The 23,405-nt window shown below is 42.5% G+C and overlaps 1 protein-coding gene across 2 annotated transcripts in view; it reads left to right on the top strand.

Annotated features, from left to right (window-relative positions):
• The window catches only part of myo10 (myosin X), a 56,112-nt gene that overhangs the window by 2,325 nt on the left and 30,382 nt on the right, over window positions 1-23,405 (top strand). For both annotated transcript variants that reach the window (XM_061798582.1, XM_061798580.1), the window contains exons 2-3: window positions 13,387-13,485; window positions 19,141-19,299. In XM_061798582.1, coding sequence (XP_061654566.1) covers window positions 13,387-13,485; window positions 19,141-19,299 — 258 coding nt within the window. The remainder of the gene's footprint in view (window positions 1-13,386; window positions 13,486-19,140; window positions 19,300-23,405) is intronic.

The raw sequence follows: 23,405 nt of genomic DNA, 5'->3' as shown, positions 1-23,405 counted from the left end.
TGGTCGGGACTAGCTTTAGTTGGAACTTGACGAAAGAATCGAGACCAGATGGCCTCCAAAGCGGTCGGTCAGCTTTTGACGAATTCGAGAAGCGACGCGAAAGTGTGAAGGTTCTTTTCTGATGAACCCATTTTCTTCAAAGCGTTACGGCACTTCCTTCTCCCGTGCGTAAAAACGTTCACGCACACACAATACACCACAAACATTCTACACAATCATTTCTTGTTCTTCTTGAGTGAAAAAACAGCTGCAACGGCGCCACGGTCGGCTTCACTCGGAAGGTGTACGCGTGTGTGCGCTCATGCATGTGTACGTGCGTGTGCGTAGACGTTGGACGTTTGCAGGTTTTGTTTACATTTGAACATTTGAAACTGTATAGAGGGGAGGGGCATGTTCAGTGTCCCCTGAGGACCAATCAGAGCGCAGGCTGGCCTCAGGTGTGTGCGTGTGTGTGTGTGTGTGTGTGTCCACATCACATCTTCCTGATCCCCCCCTCCCAAAAAAAAAAATGTCAGATTGGCATGTGTAACAGGAAGTGGATGCAAGTTGGACCAAGACCAGGGACCAGATCCAGAAGACTCGGTATTACAGAACTGTGGCAATACTAGCTCTCTACTAGCTTCAGAAGTGGACGAAAGACTTAAGATGAGCATCAGAACTGGACTTGAAACTGAATCGAGACTTGAGACTAGCTTTGACTGTGCCAAAAGAATTTAGAGCAGCTTCAGAAGTTTAGTAAAGATGAAAACGAGGTTTGAAATTGGAGGAAAATCTCCAGACTAATCACAGCAATGGACCAAAGACGAGAGACTAGGATCTGGGCATATTTCCCATTTTAAAACGACCCCCCCCCCCCTCCTGACTTTGCTTCTAGAGAAAGCAAAATCAATGAAATGATTTCAAACATGTTTTGATTTCTGTTTTTGTGCCCTTCTGCGATTGCTTTATGTCTCCTGATACCAATCAAGCTTTGAAACTGATTTTATCCAGCAAGTTTTGGTCCCAACATCAAAAACAAAAATCAAAAACATCAATTTGGTCAAAACATGCACGTGATCATGATCGTTAATGAACTATCATTTTAAGTGTTCAGGATTAGTCATTGTAAAAAATCATGAAAGTGAAAATCAAGGTCTTACGTTTGACAAGCTGCAGTTAACAACCCTGTCAAATTCGAATGATCAAAAAAGTATGAGGCTTGAAAATGGTGAAAAATGGCGCCTCCCTCTCTGCTCTCAGACGCTTTGGGCGTGTTTGCTAAATGCGCGGAAACCACGCCCCGCTAAACTGTCAAATGTCAATCAAATACCACTAAGAAGAATCAGCGTTATTGTCATGAACATGCATGCATGCACACGAAATGAAGAGATAAATCATTCCCCTTCCTCGCTCTTCCACTTTCTCGCTATGACGTGCGCACACTCACGACCGACAACGAGGCGCTCTAAAGCAGCCACGCACCGGGTGCACATGTAGAATGTATTGAAAAACAAATCTATCATTTCACTTGACAGAGTTTTTAAGGCTCGTGTTTACATGCTATCCAAGAGGAAGAACGTCTTTTCAGATTCTTTTCTTTTCCTTTCTCTGTTTCACTTCACTCTTTTCATTGTTGGGCTTTCTTCCAAAAAAAAAAAAAAAACACTAATTTTTTTCCCTCGTACTGTGTGGCGAGTTAACTTGTGTTAGCTGACAGCTGTTAGCAGCCTGGAGGAATTCCAAACGCTGAAAGATGTGAGCCGAGGCCAAACGGGGAATGTTTACGAATCCCGACGCTCCGCTCCAGCGGGCCAATCGGGCGTCGTCTACAACTTCCTGTCCCCTCTCTCTCTTTTTCTGCTAACATTGCTTTAATAAGTCAACGCTGACGCTTCGATTGGCGGCCGCCGGCCTAAACGGCAGCTGCGGTCGGCGGGAAGTCAGCCACTGCCGTCGCCGTCTGCCGTCTACCGTTTTTATTTTAATTTCCTGCTCGGGCTGCATGTGGGACTTTGTTCCCAAAACACACTTTCAATTTGTGGAGCGCGACATTGAACTGCAGCTGAAGGTCTTGTGATGATGTCATCGTGTTGTTATTGTTAACGTTATGACCTCCGCCAAGGAAGGGACAAGCTGAAGCATGAAACCAGACCACAAGCTGCAGAACTCCCCTAAAAGTTGAGTGTGAGCGTGTGTGTGTGTGTGTGTGTGTGTGATTGGAGACGCCTTGGGGTGGGTCTGAGCAACCTATCAGATTGAACGCTAGCCCAATCGCCACTTCCTGGAAGACGAGACAAAACAGCAACAGAGCCCAAAGCAAAGCAAACAAATCTCCATTAGCGCTAATTAGCTGCCGATGCTATGCTGAGTGTGTGCGTGCGTGCGTGTGTGTGCTGGGCTTTGTAAGTGTACACAAAGTTGCTGACTAATGAGCTGCCTAAATTGATTTTTCCCAGCTTTGAGGGGCCAAAAAGGAAGGCCACTTCTTTTTTTCTCCTCCTCAGCCGACAATTCCATTAAGAGCAACTTTTGATCAAATGAAATATTCTTTGACCAGCACAAGAAAGCTCCGTTAAAGTTTGGATTCAACATGGAGGCCACAAGCGATCAGTCAAAGTGTTAAAAGATCATTTCCATCATCTTATAAAACAATTTAAAATCCAGACTTCATCCATATTTATTTTTTAGTACTGTATAAATTTAAGATCTTTAGCTTAGCGAGTTAGCATGTGTTTTAGCCACCTAAATCGTTGAAAGTAACCACCACGGTCACTAAAGTTGGCTTAATGGACAGCCGCTGTTGTTATTTATTGTAACATACTGTAATGGTTCTTCTGGTCTGTTCTCTCGTATTGTTCCTTTTGTTGATTTCGTTACTATTAGTAACACGATCACAATTTCACGCTCCATACTAGAGGACGAAATTTGTGTCGTAATTGCGTGTGAATGCTGAAGAGTTTATGCTAAATTGAAATGCTGTGGAGTGACTTAAATTGTTGAAATCTAGCATGTCAGACTTGAATTTGGAATGGTTTCAATTGGTCCAAATATGTGGAAGAAGGAGGTAAATATGGAAAATATCAAGTTGTTTGGGATTTTTAGTGGGGATATGTGGAAATCTGGGGAATGTGATAAAGTTGCTATCAATGCCTGAATGAGCTGAAAAGTTTGAGGTTGGAATGGTTTGAATCCGGTGACAAATCTAACAGGTCTTTATTTAAAATGTCTGCATTGATTTGGGAATGTTGACGTGGGAAATGTGGAAGAATGAAAAATGTGGGAATTTTGGGAACAAACTGCTCTGAATAGTTTGAAGTTAGAACGGTTTGAATACGTCAAGAAATGTGGAAGAAGCAGGTGAAAAACAATCATACTTTAATACGTATGAAACTATGAAAGAATGAGTTACATTTGGAAAATATCCCTTCAGCATTCAACTAACACTTACACTAACAACAACAACTAACAACTAACACAACAAATGAAGCGATAGCACCTTTCACACTGCCTATTTACACCCGATCGTTTCACGTTTTCTTTGTTCTTCCTTCTTTTGTGGCTTGTGTGTAAAAGGCAAAGGCTATTCATCCCCGATTTTCCCTCCACCAAGGAGGCTGTGTTTCTTCCCTGTTCGACTGACTCGTGGTTCACTTGCGTGTGTGTTTGCGTTGTTCCCAGCATGCCGACTGTTCAACAACGCTATTGCGTGTGTCGTTCCTGCGGAGAACAATTCAGATTCCGAGCTAATTTCCTCCTTCCAAAAAAGTCCAACACGCACAGCTGGACAGCACATGGCGGAACCGACCTGACCGCCAGGCCTCAACACGCGTGCGCACACGCACGCATACTACACCACACACAGACACACACACTTCCACACTTGTGTAAACAGAGTTGAAAGCAAGGCGGAGAAAGTAGGTCAGTAGTTCGTTTTAAAGCTCGTTAGCGCAGCAAAGTTGGTCAGGTCCACTTTGGTCACAGTTGAGTCGGCATTCACACTTTAAACTTGAAGCTCCAATGCAGTAGCTGAAGCTAAGCTAAGCTAACAGCATTGAAGGACCATGCGTGTGTACGAGTTGTTCCCGTTAAATGTCTCTTCACGCGCAACTAAAATCATCTTTGCTTGTGAACAGATGACAAGTAGCTGCAGACGCTAAGCTAAGCTAAGATGAGCTAAACATTAAGATTCTCGTACGCGTGTATCTTTTTAAATAAATGTCTCTTCAGGTCGCTAAAGCCATCTTTGCTTGTGAACAGATGACAAGTAGCTGCAAACGCTAAGCTAAGCTAAGATGAGCTAAACATTAAGATTCTCGTACGCGTGTATCTTTTTAAATAAATGTCTCTTCGGGTCGCTAAAGCCATCTTTGCTCCAACGATTGTGGTTATAAAGAGATGACAAGTAGCTACAGATGCTAAGCTAAGTTAACAGCGTAATAGGAACAAGTGTTTTGTTAAATACATGTCTATTCACTGGCCGCTAAAGTCATGTTTGTAAAGAGATAACAAGCAGCGGCTGATGCCAAGCTAACAGCCTAAAAGAATCATGCTTGTGCAAGTATCTCGTTACTTAAATGTCTCTTCACGTGGAGCTAAACTTGTCTTAGCTCACACAAAAGTCTTTGAAGAGATGACAAGTAGCGGCTGATGCTAAGCTAACATCGTAGACAGAAGTGTTATTTCAAAAAAATAGAGCGCTCAGTGGAGGGAAAAAAAATCTGTTTGAGCTCAAATGAAAAAGTGAAAATTCCAGAAAGGCTGATGATCCTCTTTCAGGCCACACAACCCCCACCACCCCCTTAACCCCCCAACCCCCACCCCGGCAACATTCCATTGTGCGAATGGCCGACAAACGTTTTTTGTTGGATGTTGTTGATGTTTGCGTGTGGGAATAAAAGGACAACAAGGAAGTTGCCCAGCAAGCATCAGAGGGATTTAAAAAGATCAAAACCTCTCCACACAAATCACTTTTTTTTGTGTTAGGGTTAGGTATTACAAGGTTAGGATTAGGGGCTCAGAGTTAAGGCGGGTTAGGGGATTGGGTTAGGTGTGACAGGGCTAGTGTTACGATTTGGGTAAGGCCTGGTACACACACAAAGATAATTAGGCTGTTTTGGTCCCCTTGCCGAACGACGATGACAAACGCCAGATTATTTAAGTTTTGTAAATAAGTAGCGACGTGACAAGATTTCTCAAAAAGGACGATGTCAAAATGCTGAGTCTGGTTGAATTGGCCACTTCAACTTGTGTTCCTCCCAGATACAGCAATCTCCTAAAATGTCCACTGAAAATCCCTTTGTCGTGACTCAGTTGCGAACACAATCATTCACTCTGTAATAACTTGAAGATTATCGTATAAGGTACGGGTCAACTTTTGATCAAATGAAATATTCTTTGACCAGCACAAGAAAGCTCCGTTAAAGTTTGGATTCAACATGGAGGCCAGAAGCGATCAGTCAAAGTGTTAAAAGATCATTTCCATCATCTTTTAACACAATTTAAAACCCAGACTTCATCCGTATTTATTTTTTAGTACTGTATAAATTTAAGATCTTTAGCTTAGCGAGTTAGCATGTGTTTTAGCCACCTAAATCGTTGAAAGGGAAGCACCACGTTCACTAAAGTTGGCTTAATGGACAGCCGCTGTTGTTATTTATTGTAACATACTGTAATGGTTCTTCCGGTCTGTTCTCTCGTATTGTTCCTTTTGTTGATTTCGTTACTATTAGTAACACGATCACAATTTCACGCTCCATACTAGAGGATGAAATTTGTGTCGAAATTGCGTGTGAATGCTGAAGAGTTTATGCTAAATTGAAATGCTGTGGAGTGACTTAAATTGTTGACATCTAGCAGGTCAGACTTGAATTTGGAATGGTTTCAATTGGTCCAAATATGTGGAAGAAAGGGGTAAATATGGAAAATATCAAGTTATTTGGGATTTTTAGTGGGGATATGTGGAAATCTGGGGAATGTGATAAAGTTGCTATCATGCCCTGAATGATCTGAAAAGTTTGAGGTTGGAATGGTGTGAATCAGGTGACAAATATAATTGGTCTTTATTTAAAATGTCGGCATTGATTTGGGAATGTTGACGTGGAAAATGTGGAAGAATGAAAAATGTGATTGTTACTCCTTGGGCTATTCCTAAATAAAGATGTCATCTTCCGACAAATGAAAACTCCAATTTGATTATCCGAAAAATATTTTTAGTTCAGGATTTTGCAATCAAAAAAAATAGCTCCTAGAGAATCATCATTCCTTCCTCTCGTATGTCCGCTTCCATGTTGCGTCTTGTGTTGTTGCGATGTTTCTTCTTTTTCCTCCTTCTTCACTTTTGACCAGTTGAGAAGTTTGTCTTGGAGGACTAGGTTCCTGGTCGTTCGTGGAACAGTGTCGTCACGCGTGTGTTGTGCTGTGTTGAGATTATCGGCAGGCACCGCACACAGGATGAATTGTTATTGAATTTTGATCTTTATGTGTGGGGTCTGTAATAGAGCTCTTAAATTCTTTAAAAAAAATCCTTGTGTGTACCAGTCCTGAGCTAGGATTAAGTATGACCGGGTTTTTGGGTTACTATTGGGTTGGGATTGGGTTCTGCATCAGTGTGACTGGGTTAGGGGGGTTAAGGTTTTTCTTTTGGATTAAGTTCATAGGGTAGCTATGACCAAGGTTGGAGTTAGCGGTTATGAAGGGTTAGGTAATGCAGGGTTATGGGTTTTGGATTAGGTTTGTTGTTTAGGATTAGGGTTAGGTATGACCGGGTTGGGTTAGGATTAAAGACCGGCTGCCGGCTGCATACAAAGAAGGAAGTGCTTAGTTTTAGGGATGACAGGGTTAGGGGTTTATAGTCAGGTATCCAACATGCCTGCCGTCTGGATAAAAATAAGCCACTGAGGAAGTGGTCCAACAGGGCGGAAAAGTGAATTTGACATGAAAGATTCTTTTGATCGTGTTCACTCTTCTGGCCTGCGCAGGATTTGTCTGTTTGTGTTCCAACGTCCTGACTTCCTGCATTTGTTTTTTCACGTTGTCCTCCTGAAACGGCAAGAAAAAGACTTCTCACGCTCGCTAGCTTAGCGTTCCACAACCAGCCAAAGAAAATGCAGGTGCAAAGTCAACGGCCGCGTCTCAAATCCAACAATCTTCACGTAGGAATCAAACGTGCATTCGTATATTTCTAGCATGCTAGCTTTTGTAACACAGTTCCTTCTGTAACCTGCATGAGTTGACACTAACATGAATAGTAGCGGTGCAACAATGAATTGATTAATCGACAGCTAATCGAATATTAAATTCATCAACAGCTATTCTGATAATCGATTAATTGACCAAATCGTCGGAATTTCAGCCTCCCAACAGTAAATTTCTGATTTCTGTGGTGCGCCATGAAAGCAGACTTATTATCTTTAGAGTTTAATCAAAATAAAACATTTGTGAACATCAGGTTTCACTTTGGAAAACAACGATCAACATGTTTGCCGTTTTTCTGACGGCTTTTACGGACCAAACCACAAACTGAATCATCATCAATTTATTTGTACATATTCTGCACTGTCAGTTTGAAATAATGTCCTCTTTTCAAATAAAGGGATGAAAAAAAAAATATTTTTACCCGATTAATGGGAAACATAGTTGACAGATTAATCGATGATTAAAATAATCGTTAGTTGCAGCTCTGCTCATATCACATAATACTGAAAGTTGCGTTTGTTTGGTCAGCGAAGCGCATCGGCGAGACAAAACGCGCACCCTGCTGTCGTCACAGATTCATACGAAAATTTCATCTCGTGTTATTGTTTGACGATGAAGGAGTGAATGTTTGCTCAGCTGCAGCTGATGTTCAAAATGGGGCACTCAGACGTGTCAGTTATTCATATAATAATAATAATAATAATGTCATATTTGCAGAACTAGCCCCCATATTGTGCCCTCAATCAGTGATTCCCAACCAGTGTTCACTTAATTTGCCTGAAAATTATGATTTAATAACTCACTCACTGGCGTGGATGTGTCTCTTTGTCAATTGGAATCCAATCGTTTACTTGCACCGATGAACATATTCGACAAATACGTTTTTCAACATGTAGGTGAGGACGAGAGTTTTGTAGCTATTACTACGTTACTATATACAGTAAAAGTCTTCAGGTCGTGATTCGGGAGTCGGGGAATGATTGCGAATGTAGCGACTGCGTTCATCATTCCCGACTCCCGAATTGCTACAACGAGGTTTTTGATAGAGCAGACCGAGTTAGTTCCTAAAATGCCCACTGAAAGTCCCTTCGTGGTGATTTGGGAGTCGAGAATGAGTGTATGTTATCGAATGCAGTCGCTGCGTCCGAATTGGAAATGGATTTTTATCTTTTGACGATATAGTTGAAACGATTAATCGACTATTGCCAGATCACTACAAATGGATTTCTAGGTCAACGATGTAAAGGGGGTTTTACATATCCACTCTGTGAGATGGCAGCCGTGTTGTAGTCACATGTGGTTGCCGCGGTGACATCCCTGCACCTGGTGTTCGTGTCCCAGGTTGATTGGTTGGACTCCAGTGTCTCGACAGGTCTAATAAATGTTGTTGAGCTACTTCCTGTTTGGCGAGGCAGCTGCTGGCTGGCTTGCATGGTCCCGCGCGACCCTGCAGCTGCCACACACACACACACACACACACACACACACACACTTATATACAGTGCACATACATATTTACATACACACACACACCCACACAAACAGAAATACACTTACAGTATACACGAATAGAAGCAAATGCATACATACACACATTCTCCAACACACATACACACGTAGACACACATACAGACATACAGACTCACACACACACACACACCCACTTAAACAGTGCGCACACATTCACGAGTGATGGGGGTCATTAAACGCGGTCGTAAAACGTTAATCATCAAACCGACCAATCAGGTGACGGCCTAATAAAAATCCGTATGGAAACGGCGCAGCGGCCGTCGTCTTCGATGTTATAATATGTGCCGATACGCATTCCAAGATGGCGGGAGAAGCCGCCGGGAACAAAGACGGTTTTGACCGCGGCGGCGTGCTGGGAAAACAAGTTTGAAGTTTTCACGCGTCAGGTGACGAGCGGTGGACAAAACCCTTCCTGTTGGAGGACGCGCCAGCTGCTCGTTAGTAGACGACGACGACGACGACCTCCCGCGGGAGTTGTGGCCCGTGTGGATGGGAAAAAAGGAAAAAAAAGCAGCCATGTTGTTAGTGGAAGCCGTGCACATCAGCGGGACGTGCTTTCACCTACAGAAAAAATACTTGACAAAACAATGCAAGTATTAAAATAGTTTTTATGATGCAGACTGAAACAAAGACCGACGTACCAACGGTCGGACGGACGGACGGAGGGATGGACCGACTTCCCACATTAAAAAGAATGAAAATTGTAGAAGAAAGGTTGTGACTTGTTTGAAGTTCTTATGAGTTCTAATGAGTTCACCTTCATGAATAATGAAAGAGTCACGCTTAGGTATTGAGAAGCTGAACAGCTGCTATGTGTGCATCAATTATTAACAAAGCAGGGTTCAAAGTTCAGGTCACCGGTCAGGTGGTCAACACGCTGCTGCCGGGGTAACGCATGAAAAAAAAACACAAACACATTTTTAGCAGGAGCCTCGCAGGCCACCTGAAGGGCGACATTTTCCCAAGCGAGTGCCCCGCTGCCCACGCGTCCTCTGGCTCATGGGAAACACACTGGCAGCGTGCGTGTGCGTGTACTACAGTCGTGCGTGGTTCCGGATGCTGCCGCCGCACATGCTTCCATTTAGCTGCAAACAAGCCGACAGAACCAGAACAAGAAGCAGCCTCGACGCTTTGTGTACTTGACATGATTTACGGTTTCCCGGTTACCTCTCAGCTCGTCCTATCTCTCCTCAATTTGTTTGAGTGACTTATTTCAAGTATTTGCTTGTGTGTTTGTGTGTTTTCTTTCTCAGCCTGTGCAGTCCAAACAGGGAGTACAATCAACATCCCCCACGATGCGCCAGTCGAATTAGGGTTGGATATAGGATCCAATTATTCGATGGATGAGTCGATGGGTTGAGCGATTGTAAAAAAAGATTCGATAGCGGCAGCCCTAATTCGAACATGTCGACTTGTCGTCTGATTGATCGCTTAAGTTTCTCGTCTTCCTGTTTGCTTTTCAAGTTCAAGACAACTTTTCGGTTGTCACGCATTGGTGGGAAGAGAAGCCTGCGCATGCACACGCGCATGGACATACATACGCACGCACACGTGCACAAACTACCCAGAATCCTTTGCAGTCATCTGTGAGCAGCACCATAATTGCAACCATCAACATATTCCCAATTTTTACAGAAAAAATTCCTGATGATGCTGAGGAGATTCTTCCAGAACTTTCTACTTGTTTTACACCTCACGTTTCTTCTTCTTCTTCTTCTTCTTCTGTGCTTTCTACTCCTCGATTGAATGACGCTAACTCTTTGTGGTCGCTTTATATTTAGATCGAAGACTCAGCACACAGCGGGCGGTTCCATAACAAACTTTGTGTGTGTACGTGTGTACATGTGCATGTGTGTGTGCGCGCGTGCACATGTGCGGTTAAGTCCTCCGCTGAGGCGAGTTCAAACTACGTCAATTTTCCAAAAGTGCTGACAAGCAGGAAAATGCAAAAGACGTCGCCAGGTGGGCGTGAACGAGGTTTTAGCTTTAGCATGCTGATGCTAAATACACACAAACCTTAAAGTGGAGCCGAGGAGGTCCGTGTGTAAATGACGCCGGGTTTGGAAGAAAAGGGTTCAAGCCTTTTATTTTTTTTCTGTGTTGTTGGGAAGAAATAAGAAATTGGCTGCCATGTTTGTTTGCTGTTTTTAGGGCTACAAGATTATGGAAATGTGATTTTGTTTTCAGATTTTTAAACGATTTTTCCCCTTTGCCTGTAGAAAAAAAATCAATCATCTTTTTTGTTTGTTTTATCCCTTCTGGGATATTTGTTTTTATTCATTTCTCTTGATATCACACAAGCCTTAAACCCATTTTTATAATCAGCATTAACTTGCATCAACTCGTTGAATGTAAAATTGTCCAAATCCTCGTAATTTCAGTCTGTCAACAGTAAATATTCTCTGATTTCTGTAGCGAAAGTAGAAGAGTTTTACTTTGGAAAACAACGATCAACATTTTTTTTTACAGTTTTACCAACCAAATCAGAAAGGGAATCATAACCAATTTATGTCTCTGCATTTTCTGCACTGTCAATTTGAAATCCTGTCCTGTTTTTTAATAAAGGGATGGAATGAAAAACATTTTTTTTTATCTGATTCATCAATTAATAAAAAAAAATCAACAGATTAACCGACTATTCAAATAATCATTAGTTACAGCTCTAGTAGTATGCATATGTAGCCCTCAAAGGCAGTACTAACAAAACCGTTGAACCCTCAGTTCACTGGGGAAAAGAAACCCAAACCGATTGTCGTAGGAACGAGCCCTCAAAACGCTTCAGTAGGCACAGCGACTGGATCCCGTAGCGCCGAAGCGGCAGCCCGGTGGCGTTGAGCAGGCAGGACCCGTGGCGTTCAGCAGGCAGGGACCCGTGGCTTTGAAATAGTAAATCCGTTCGCGTTGCCAACAGTCAAAAGTCCGTTCACGTTGTAAACAGTCCAAAAAATGCTTTTTGCATAACCTATAAATGGGCACCTTGTGTTTGGAAATCTGTGTGATTGCCTTCCTTTCTTGTCAATCGAAAAACAATGTGAAAAGCCTTCTTAATGGGAATTAAAGACGCTAAGTGGCTTTTTTGGAAAATAGTCGCACCAGTGTTTGGAAAAGCGGTTAAAAGCCGCCAAGTTGTCAACACTGACTGTGGCGCGCTTACGACTACGGAAGCTGCTTGAAAAAAATCAAACATCTTGATAAATAAATGGGAATGATGAAACGGATGAATGCCCCAAGAAATGTCCGCAAAACGTTTTGGGAGATGTTTGACCTCCAGACAATCAGCGGCGATGACTGTGGCGGGGGGTTTAGCAAGCATACATGTCAGGGAGGCCGGCCGGGGACTGCCGAGGGGGGCCGGGGGTGTCGGCGTGAGTTTGCAGGCGTGACTCGGAGCGGATTACGAGAGAAGAAAGCACAATAAGAAAGTGTGTCGCTGCTGGAAGGGACAGGGGGGCTCGGGGGCCACACGCTGCAGACAAAGGAATAGGGACGTGGAAAGTGTGCCACTGGAAGACGGGAGACCATCCCCCCCCCCCCCCCCCAAAAAAAAAAGATGCAGCTTTTCCCAGGAATGCGCTTCACTTCCTGTGCCTGTCGTCCAAATCACGCGAGTGGCTCAGTCGACCTTTTCCCAAGTAGCATGCAAACTTATATTGATGCGCTCGTGAAGGCTAAAAGATGCCAATTTTCAGGGACAAAGTAAGCCTACTTCATATCGAACGCTGCTGCACCACCTTTGCACTACACTTCTGTTAAAAGGAAAGGCTCCTTTGGAAGATTTCAAGGCACTGAATATCGCAAAATGTCAGTCGAGAGCTTCAGTTCAAGAAAGGTTGTTTTGATGGAAGCCTTTAATGTTTTTTTAGGGCTGTCAATTGATTCTTTTTTTAAAATCAGATTACTAACACTTGAATTTTAATTAATCACAGGCGTCAAATATACAACACACGATACCACATTTTCTTTGAGATGAAAAGAGAGTTCAGTGATGCACTGCGAGTGACCTTTGTTTTATGGAAAGTCCCATCAAGCTGACTTTTGAAGCCACATTTGCCGACGAGCACACCTTTCGGAGTCTCCTCACTCATCTTTATACTAGCGTAAGCATTGACCTGATCACTGACCTTATAGCGACCTGTGCCACCTTTCAGATATGCATCCGCTGTTAAGGTAAAGGGGCGTGTGTGGTCAAAATCAATTTTGTGATTAATCTGCGTTAATACATAATTAATGTGATCATGTTTTTGTGATTAATCATGAGTTAACACTAACTTTGACAGCTCTAGTTTTTTTTTCATGCGCTGCCACAACTTGTACGCATCTTGATGTCTACATTTACAAGGCAGGGGGACAACTGCACTCTCGTTTTGAAAATTCCTGACATTGTATATTTGATTCCCTTGACATAGCTTGCTATAGGTAGTTTTGTGTAGATACGTTGCAAATGAATATCTTGGGGCCCAAGATTGACCCTTGGAGGACACCACAAATCAGATCTCCACATGAAAGAGGCTCATCTTACACTTCCTGTTGTGTTATGTGAGGAAGAGGATTAATTTCAACCAATTGTGACGGTGAACTTGTGAGGTTTTTGATATGATTCCAACATGGTGTACAAATGACGGCCTGCGTCCGGCTGTCGTTGACCAAATAAAAATGTTTGTTGTTGTTTTTGTTGTTGTGCAGGGTGAGCGCGTTTGGCTGCGTGAAGACAATCAGAACCTTCCTACCACCGTGTCCTCCTGCTCGGGCGGCGTCGTCGTCTTCACCAGCGACTACGGACAGGTCGGGAACGCTATGGAACACGTTTGCTTTGTTTTGCTCTTCATGCTTCACAGTCGCACTACTTTGGATTTTGGTTGTCACATTGTTCCGATAAAAGTGTCGCCAAAACTTTGAGGCCGCCAAGTTTTGCGGCTTTTTCCTCTTAAGGTGTGACACTCCAGGATCCTCACACTGGTGCTCTTTGAAGATTGGACTCCAAACCTCCTTCGAGGTGCGGTGGTGTCGAATGGTCGCACTCTGTCAAGCCTTTGATGTTTGTTGGGGTACCACGCTACCGTTTTGCGCTTAGGACAAAAAAATGTTTTAAATTCAAATACTGTCCTGTTGGTTCACGTTGCAGTCAACTAATGGACTGGTCACCAGTCAATGTCAGGGCACATATGATCAGACGTTAGACTGGTCGCCACTTTGTTGTTTTTCAATTATGCTAAAAGTTTTTTGGAACATGTGAGGGAAAAAAACAACCAAAAACTTCACACAGGAAGGCCCCTCCCATATTCAAACTCAGAACCACTGGCCTGTGAGGCAGACGAGCTGACCACTGTGCACCGCGCTGCCAACGTCCTGTCAATATTAGTGTAAAAAAGACAAAATATTACAACTCAATAGAATACAATACATTTTCGTTTTCTTTTTTTTTTTTATAGATGGCACCCAATGGAAAGTCCCAAACTAAAAAGATTAGCCATTGTGTTAGCTGTGACCGAAGTTGAAAATGAAGGAAATCATGAATAATAGTTAAATTTTTTTAAACAAAATAAAATAGTTGTTTGTTTTTTTAATGATAACTAAATGAAACTACATTTTACGTTTACAAAACTGTGACATTTTTTAAAATATTGCACCTAGGAAATAGGCTTTATTAAAAAAGTATCCTGTATTAAAAATAACTAAAACTAATTATTAAAACTAATCAATACTAAAGAGAAATAAAGCATTTTTGAAAAAATACAAACTAATAAAAAGTAACAAAGCCGCTCTTAAAAACTAATTAAAACTAACTGAATTTGAAAAAAGAATGCTCTAAAATGAAAAATCCCAACCTATTTTAACCTGGCCTGTGACCCAAAAGTGCTGACTTTGCATACCAGGTTGTCATTTAAAGCTAATGACGTTTAAGCTAATGGCCGTGCTAAAACAACAAAGCCGAGGGGCCCCAAGCTAAGCCTAGCGACAGATGCTAACGCCAGTAAATCTATGCCGAACAAAGGCGCCGGACAAGCAGTGGAACGGGCGGCTTTGGGCACGGGATTACGCCCTAACTCGCGTGAACACTGTTGTTGCTTTTACCTCATCGGGAAAGCAAAGTCACATTTACACCAAATCAATTCAAGAAAACACAAACGAAGCGCAGGATTAGCACGATAATACTACTGGGAATACTTAAGGCCCTAATAAGGAAATAATTGATTTCCGTCTGTGGCTGAAGGCAACACCTGACATAGATAGACGGGCAGATGACAGGAAAACAATTATTTCACACTGTCCTTGAAGGCATCATGGACCATACGAGATAGACTACAAGAAAGAGCACAATTTCAGATTGTCCCTGAAGGCAACATCGGACATGGCTAAGTAGAGGACCTGAACAAAGGTTGAATTGTTTTATACTTTTTGTGTCTGCTGCAAGAAGCATAAAGTTTCGGCCTTGAGCGACACTCAAACGGGAATGCTAGCAAAGTTCGTGTGTGCGTGCGTGCGCGTGTGTGAGTGATGGCCTCCCGGGACAGTGAAGTCTTTCTTCAGAGGGAGTCACCTCCAGCTGTTTCGTCACAGCAGCTCATCCAGCAGTGCCAAATCGCCAGACTGCCTGAAACAATAGTCGTGCTTTTTTGCCATCTTTTGGCCTCTATGGAAGTTATAGACCTTTTTTGGGGAGGCGCAAATTACTCGCTAATGCGACAGGGCTCTGTCCCAATACCTTGCAAATAGTGGGGGTTTACTGTAACATGTAACACATTTTGCTTTTGCTTTTGCTTTGCTTTTATTGTAGTCGAACTAGATCTTAAACAATAGTTTGCTGCAGTCGTCTTCCATGAGGAACATTGCAAATGAACAGCTTGTGCCCCAACATTGACCCCTGAAGGACACCACAAGTCAAATCTCTACGTGAAAGAGGCTGATGTTACCCTTCCTCTTATGTGATGAAGAGGAATCATTTCAACTTGTTTTCATGGTGAACTGGTGATGTTGCCAATGTTTTGACTACTCGAGGGCATCGCTCACGACGCCTATCTTTAATGAAATGCATCAACAAAAGTTCAACAAAGTTCCACTGGTCTGTTCTAGCCGGGGATGCGAGGTCTAATAACGATGAAGCTGATGTTACCAAAGCAGGCGTTACATGCGAAGATGTAACCTAACACTCATGTTCAACAAGCAGATATCAACTTTGTAGAAGCTTTGAAGCAAGAATCAAGAAAAGGTCCACACGCCAGCTGCTGTGTTTTTAGGAACAATTCGTGGTGGGGACTACTTACCTGTTCTCCATATGTCACAAAACCTGATACTTTGTTTTGTGTCCACATGATATTGACGTAATTCTGTCGTCTCTTCAAACACACTTTCATGCCATTCTTCTTCTCAGGCTGACATAAAATAAAAGTTGCGATTTCATTTCACAAAAGGCAGATTTTTTTTTATTTTGATCAGGTTTTTCTCCTTTGGTTATAGCAAGAGAAAATTACATTATTTAGAACTAGCTTTGCTTTTTTTATTCCCCCTTCTGGGATTTGCATCATTTCTCCTGATACCAGTCAAGCTTTGAAAATGTTGTTTTTAACTTGCATCAGTTTCCACAGATTTATTTTGTACTTCCTCGTGTCCTGACACATGAAATTAATCAATAAAACAAGCTAGCCTTATCTTCTATTTCTTCTCCATTGTTGTTTGTTTCTCCCAGAATGAAACGTTCATGTGTTTAGGTTAGTTCTTTAAAAAAAGCTGAATGTGGCATTCCACATTTGACCTCGGTGACTGACGCCCTTTGACCTCCTGGTGGTGTGAATTTGACACTTTTTAAGTGAACACCTGAAGGAAGCTTTTCACTCCTTTTTGTTTGCTTGATGTGTCAGTGAAGGCAACACACTTGTGTTGAGAAAATGTCATTTTCATCGCTTGAATCTTGAAATGGTTTATTCAATTTGAATGTGTTTGGTTCATTCCCTCTGATGGGGTGCAGGAAGTGGTACCGAAAGTTCAACTCTTACTACAGACCAAAATATGCCACTTATATATATTTCTGCTAGGCTTTACACGATCAGGATTTTTGGGGCCGATCACCGATGAGCGAGTTTAAAAAAACGATCACCGATCCGATCACATGATGGAGGAATGTGTCTATTTATATGACCTGTTCATTTACTGTATATACTTGTGTACTTAATTGCTAAAAAAAATTCTATTTACAATAAATAATGTATCTGTGTTCCTCTATTTATGGCAGTGAGGCTTAGTGACAGACAGAACAAATGAATGGTCTTCTATTAGATGGCAGGAAGTAAATACCGTAATTGATGTCTCCACTTTTTGCGACATTTTTGTTTGTTGGTGTGCCGTGAGATTTTTCAATTGTAAAATATGTTCCTTGGCTCCATAAAGGTTGGAAATCACTGCTCGAGTCAGATCGTGGATTCTAATATGTCAGTTCAAACCAACATTACAACATGACAGAAATAAGGGCTGCTAACTTACTCTAATGAAGTTACTTTACTTTTAATTAAATGACTTCACCCACACCGAAACTTTAGAGCACGATTCTACAGAACGGCGGCATGTTTACGTCCAACCGTTCGTGCTACCGCTAGCTTGCAAGGCTACATAACATTTGATTGCCTGCTTGCGAGCCGAATCGTATTCAAAGTATACGTGAACATGCCTCAAGCGAGCCGGTGACCGCCAACGCACGTTTTCCCCCATTTTGTTCTTACAAACACATGGCGCGATCCACTCTTGTTGTCTTCGCCATGGTAACGAGTGTATCCGGTCGCGTTTGCGTTGACACGATGAAGCCCAGAGATCGTAAAAAACGGGATGCGGTGTTATCGGAATACAAGGTTTTATTGCAGTCGTCTGAAAGATCGTGAAAAAGCAAATTTGTCTTGTAGTCTGATCCCGGGCATTAGGTGTTGTCTGTCTCAGACGCGTTGTCTGTTCCACACCGCCGGCATTTAAATTATTATATATTTTTTTAATAACTTTATTGGCCGTCAGTTATTTACAGGACTACTGTGCATGATGGCGACGCGGAGTAAATGTCGCGGAGCGGATCGGCGAATTATGACATTAAAACCGATCAGCATAAAATGCTAATTATCGGCCGCTACCGATAAGGCCGATCAAATAAATAAATGTATCGTCTAATTTCTGCATATGTAATGATGCATAAATAATAAATATTTGGAAATGTGTGTGCTCACTTCTATTTTTCACATCAGCAAAAAACGCATAAGCAAGGTATTTTTGAAGATGAATCAAGTGAATAAAGTGCACACTAGTTGAATTTATTTTTCACACTCCTTTTCACTTTTCTAACCTTAATGTTTTTCAGAAATACAGCGGGAAGGGCCGGAGTTATACAACAGTTCTCAGACAGTTCAAGTGTTTAATGGAGAGTTAATAGATTTGTTCTCAAGCCATTTTCAGCACTTTAAATCGGTTAATAATGCGTAAAAATAACAGATGACTTGACCAATTGTATCGATTTGTGAAAAAATAGGAAATTCACCATATTTGTTTTCATTATAACATAATTACTTAGGAATTAATCTGTAGTAACTTCAATTTCAATTGACAAATCAACACTCAAAAGTGACAATAATGATTTGAATAGAGCTACATTCCATTTAACTTCTCTTGCTACGTAGAAGCGAAAAATAAATGGAAAAAAATGATGTCGCTAAAAAGGTACACCAACATACATGTAAATATAAAAAAATATTTACAAAAGTATATCTTACAAAGATGATGTGTTCATTTAAAAGAAGTGCTTCATCATGATCGGGTCTGGATTATCATCAGTTAATAGAAACAACATTTAGTCACGGATGACTCAAATCCCGGTGGCCGCCTGGTTAGCGCGTCTGCCTCACAGTTGTGAGGTTGCGGGTTTGAATCCCGGCCTCGCCTGTGTGGTGTTTGCATGTTCTCCCCGTGCCTCAGTGGCTTTTCTCCGAGTATTCCGCTTTCCTCCCACATTCCAAAAACATGCGCGGTTGGTTAATTGAAGACTCCAAATTGCCCATAGGTGTGAATGGGAGTGCGAATGGTTGTTTGTTTCTATGTGTCCTGCGATTGGCTGGCAACCAGTTCGGGGTGTACTCCGCCTCTGGGAGAGGCTCCAGCACGCCCGCCACCTAGTGAGGAGCAGCAGTACGGAAAATGAATGAATGAATGACTCAAATCCGTCTCCGACCTTCAACATGCGAAGGCCAAATAGCGCATCAGAACGAGAATGTTCCAAAGTCCCAGAGTGCATTTGTGCTATCAGCTCCAATGAAGACAAATAAAAGCAAAAGAGCCTTCAAAAAGTCGCTGAGCGTATCTAAAATGTGTCTTTTGTCGCACTTGATTTAGTCTAACACTTCTGGCTAGAATAAATGTCATCTCGCCTGTAACGTCACATCATGTATTCATATGTTTTTGTGTGTGTTTCAGGTGTACACGTGCAAGCAGAATGCGCTGACGCATCAGAAGTTTCAGGCCATGCACGGCAGCAGCGTGTCGGGCGTGGAGGACATGGCGGCGCTGGAGGATCTACACGACGGCGCCATCATGCACAACCTTTTCCTACGATACCGCCGAAGACTCATCTACGTGAGTTTGCGCACGAGAACACCGGCCACGGTTTTCACTTCAGGAAATCTGAAAACTAAATGCTGGCTCGGACACTCGGGTGACAGCGTTGGAAAGTTCACCTCTCACTAAAAACTATGGGGGCTGTAAGCTAATTCATTGCCGTACGACTTCTTGTTTAAAAGTTATTTCCGACCGTAACAATCCACCGGCAAACGTAACAGCCCAAATCACGATGTTGCCATAGAGCCACCAAAGATGACAGACAATATTCCATGTTTAGGCTTCGTTCTTGTTGGCATATGTCATATGATAAATTCTTTTGTCTGAAGACACCAGAAAAAAATTAATTAATCACGAAATAATAAAATAAATACAAAATTAAGAAAACAAAATTTGGGCTTCAAACAAACGTCATCAAACTGTAGTCATGTTCGTTAGCGTAGCATAACAGTTTGTTTGCTGGCACCGATTAAAACCTTTGAAGAATGATTCTCCTCGTGGAATGTCTCCGAATGCGATGAATTCCCAGACAACCAACAAAGGTTCGGTGTGCTGAAAGCAAGCAAAGTAACAAAAAGAGCTTCCGGCGTGTTCTGTGCTAATAACGTGACTCGCTGACTCGCCGCGTTGTCTTCGCCGCTTTCACTGCATCGCAGCCATCCTGTGCCTCGGAAACGAATATTTTGCAATTCCTCATTTTTCCACTCGGGACTTATTTCGTTCACTCAAACTTGCTGACGTTTGGAATCTCAAGAGAAGGCGAAAGAGTGGACGTTCGAGCTCGGACCTCTGAAGACAAACGTCAGGGGAAGGTGAGGGTGAATGCATTCCGCCCCCCCCCCCCCCCCCGCCCCCCCCCCCTCCCATCGCCGTCACAAGTGGTCAGGGGCCCCCGATTCCTGAGTGAGCCCCTGCTGAAATCAACAGGTCAGAAGAATTTGTCAGATTCCGAAACATTCCACGTCATGCACCACTTATATAATACGCCAGCACGCCCGCGACCCGCGTGAGGAGAAGCGGCATGGAAAATGGATGGATGGATGGATAATATTGTACTTCACAAACACATACAGCAACACATATGTCATTTGGTCACACTTTCTGCCTCAATTCAATGCCCATTGTGCTGCTTGTTCTGGTGTGTACGCCTTGGCCACCTGGGGGCAGTATAATACATACAAACGGATATACATAGAGACGTTGACTATTTCAGCAAATATGTCAGCGAGAGTCTTTGGTATATGAAGTGCTGCCTCCACCTGTGAAACTCGTCATTACAGGCGCTCTCTCGCTCCACCCCCGGTCGTCGTGGTAACGAAAGCCGGACTCGCCATTGTTGTTATGAAGACGCCTGGGAACTGATTTTAATGGTTCGCTATCAGAACAGTAGCTGTTTTTTGTTCGATGTGCATTTTGTTCATTAAATGTGGAATCCAGAATACACACAAACACATCCACAATACGTGTGCGTGTGTGTCAATGGAGGGAGGCAGGATAGTGTGTTGACGTTTGTGTGCCTGTGGACAGGAATGACTGGAATCCGTAGATGAGGCTCCCCAGTCCTGAGCGCAGCTGGCTCCAATCACAGAACACGCGCGCGCACACACACACACACGTCAACACGCTATTCGCCCCCCCACCCCCGCCCCACCCGGACATTTGTGAACGTGCGTGTGGAAAAGCTGTTGGCAGCGCGTCTAGCTTATTTTCTTTTCATTTCATTTCGTTTCTCGTCGCAACTTCAAATCCAAATGTTGGTTAAAGTTGCGCGACGCTAATGTGGAATACGTCCAGCCGACACTGCCCATTGGCACGCGTGAGGGACCGATAGGAGACGTGGTTACACTTGCTTTTACACTTTTAATAGTTTGCGCCCAAAACGCTCATTTCAAATTCATTAGCCTTCAAATTAAAAGGCTTACAGATGATTTGATGCCGCAGAAACCTGTAAAAATACCAATTGCTACTTTTCCTATGAGCCATTTAATCACCTTTTTGACTCAGAAATACATAAAAAAAATTAATACATATATCACAAAGGACTTTTTATATTTTGTTGCGCACTTACTGAACCTTGTAGAGAAACAAGGAAGACATCTAGGAAAGGAAGAAATAAGAGCAGAAGGAAGGAAAAGAAGGATGAATGAAAGAAATAAAGGAAGAAAGGAACAAAAGAATGAAGGAAGAAATTAAGAAATGTTAGAAAAAGGAAGGAAAGGACTAAGTGGAGAAGGAAATAAGGAAGGAAAGACAAATAAAGGAGAAATGATGGTAGGAAAGAAGAAATAAAGGCAAAAAGGGATGAAGGAAAGACGGAACAAAAGAGGAAGCTAAAGGAAGGAAGGATGGAGGGAAATAAGAAAAAAGAAGGTATGAAGAAAAAAGGGAGAAAAGGAGGCAGAAAGGAAGAGCAGAAGACAAATACAGGAGATGAAATAAAGAAGGAAGGAAAAGGGAAGGACTTGAAGGACCAGAAGATGGAAGGAAAGAAGGAACCAAAGAGGGAAGGAAAGAAGGGGAGGATGAGGAAGAAGGGTGGAGGAAAGAAGGATGGAAGGAAAGAGGTGACGAAAAGAAGGAACAAAAGAACAAAGGAAAGAAAGAAAAGAATGGAAAAAGACGGAATGAATGAAAAATAAATTAAAGAAGGAAGAAATGGAGGAAGCAAAGAAGGAAAAAGGAACGAATGATGGAAAAAAGAAAGAAGGGGCAGGAGGAAGGATGGAAGAAAAAAGAAACAAAAAGGAAGGGTGGAAGAAAGAAGGGTTAGTCTGTTAGCACTCGCTCTGTTTTTGTACTATTTGCGCTGTTAGCATTTGTGCTGTCATGCTATGTTAGCGTTTTCTCTGTTAGCGTTAGAACTGTTAGCAAATGTCGGCCTGTGTTTGCAGCTCAGTCAGCTCTGATAGAAACAACCAATAAAAAAAGAGACTGACAATAAAATGCAGCAATAAAATGAAGACAAATATTTGCTTTTCCCGAGAACACGAGAAGATATTTCGCCTTCAAACTGTCACAGTGTCACGTGGAAAAAAATAAAACTCATCAATGTCAGAACAACAAAGCCGGCGGCCGTCCGGCGTAGGCCAAATGTAATAAAAGTGCGGTTAACACGCTGGATGAGCGAGCGCCACTAGTTGGCGGCGTCTCGCCAACGTTTCCTGCCGTCACTCAGGAGACCTTCGCTTTGTTCATCCTCCAAATTCTTTCACATCTGCTCCTTGTTTCGCTCTCAGTATCCCACCATCGCTCGTCTCTTTTTTTTGGCAAATTTCTGCTCGGCTGATCCGACTGACTGCTGTCGCGGCGCCACATGAGCCAAAACTGAGCTCTGTCGAATTGTAGGCGGTCAAAATCTTTATTAGCATGTGGCTAACCTCATTGGTGCGGCGTTTAAAAGCGTGTATCACAATAATGATCTTTATTAGCCTGTTGGGAGTTGTGGCTAATTCTATATATATACATTTTTTTAGGGATGGGCGAGTACCGGTATCAGGTACTCATGAAGGCTGCAGATACTTAAGGCAATCAAATCTGACATGGAGTAAGTCCTCCTCGCCAGTAGTTGGCGCTACACTGTTGCGGTTTGACGCAAATCATCATGCGCGTCAGAAAGAAACGCAGAAGGAAAGAAAGGTCTTTGTTCACAATCATCTGTCATTGTGCTCAATGAAATTTGAAGTATCAAAAGTACTCGTGGTCTCAGGACTCAGTATCAGTGAGTTCTCAAGAGTGAATACTTGAACTGGTATCAGTCTGAAAAAAAAGTGCTATCGAGCATCCGTAATCTTAATTAGCATGTGCACTAGGCTAACAATGTTTTTGTTTGTTTGTTTATTAGCCGGTTAGCAGTTGTGGCTTCAGTGTAACTTTGGCAATGGCACATTCAACTGGAGCTCACATTAGCTTTATTGTTTATGTTTATAGTTTATTTTATTGTTCTCAGCTAACATAAGCATTGTTGGAAGCACTGCAAACGTTAGATAATCCTTAATATGTTAGCCATAATGGCTGACAGTCTTTTTCATTATCCAGTGTAGTTAACATGATTAGGTATTTGTTAGCATCTTAGCATTGTGGCTAACCTGAATGAACAACGCCCCCTACAGTTAAACCGTGAACAG

Source organism: Phyllopteryx taeniolatus, chromosome 14, assembly GCF_024500385.1.
Source record: "Phyllopteryx taeniolatus isolate TA_2022b chromosome 14, UOR_Ptae_1.2, whole genome shotgun sequence".
Taxonomy (NCBI): domain Eukaryota; kingdom Metazoa; phylum Chordata; class Actinopteri; order Syngnathiformes; family Syngnathidae; genus Phyllopteryx; species Phyllopteryx taeniolatus.
This window is presented reverse-complemented; position numbering and strand designations above follow the sequence as displayed.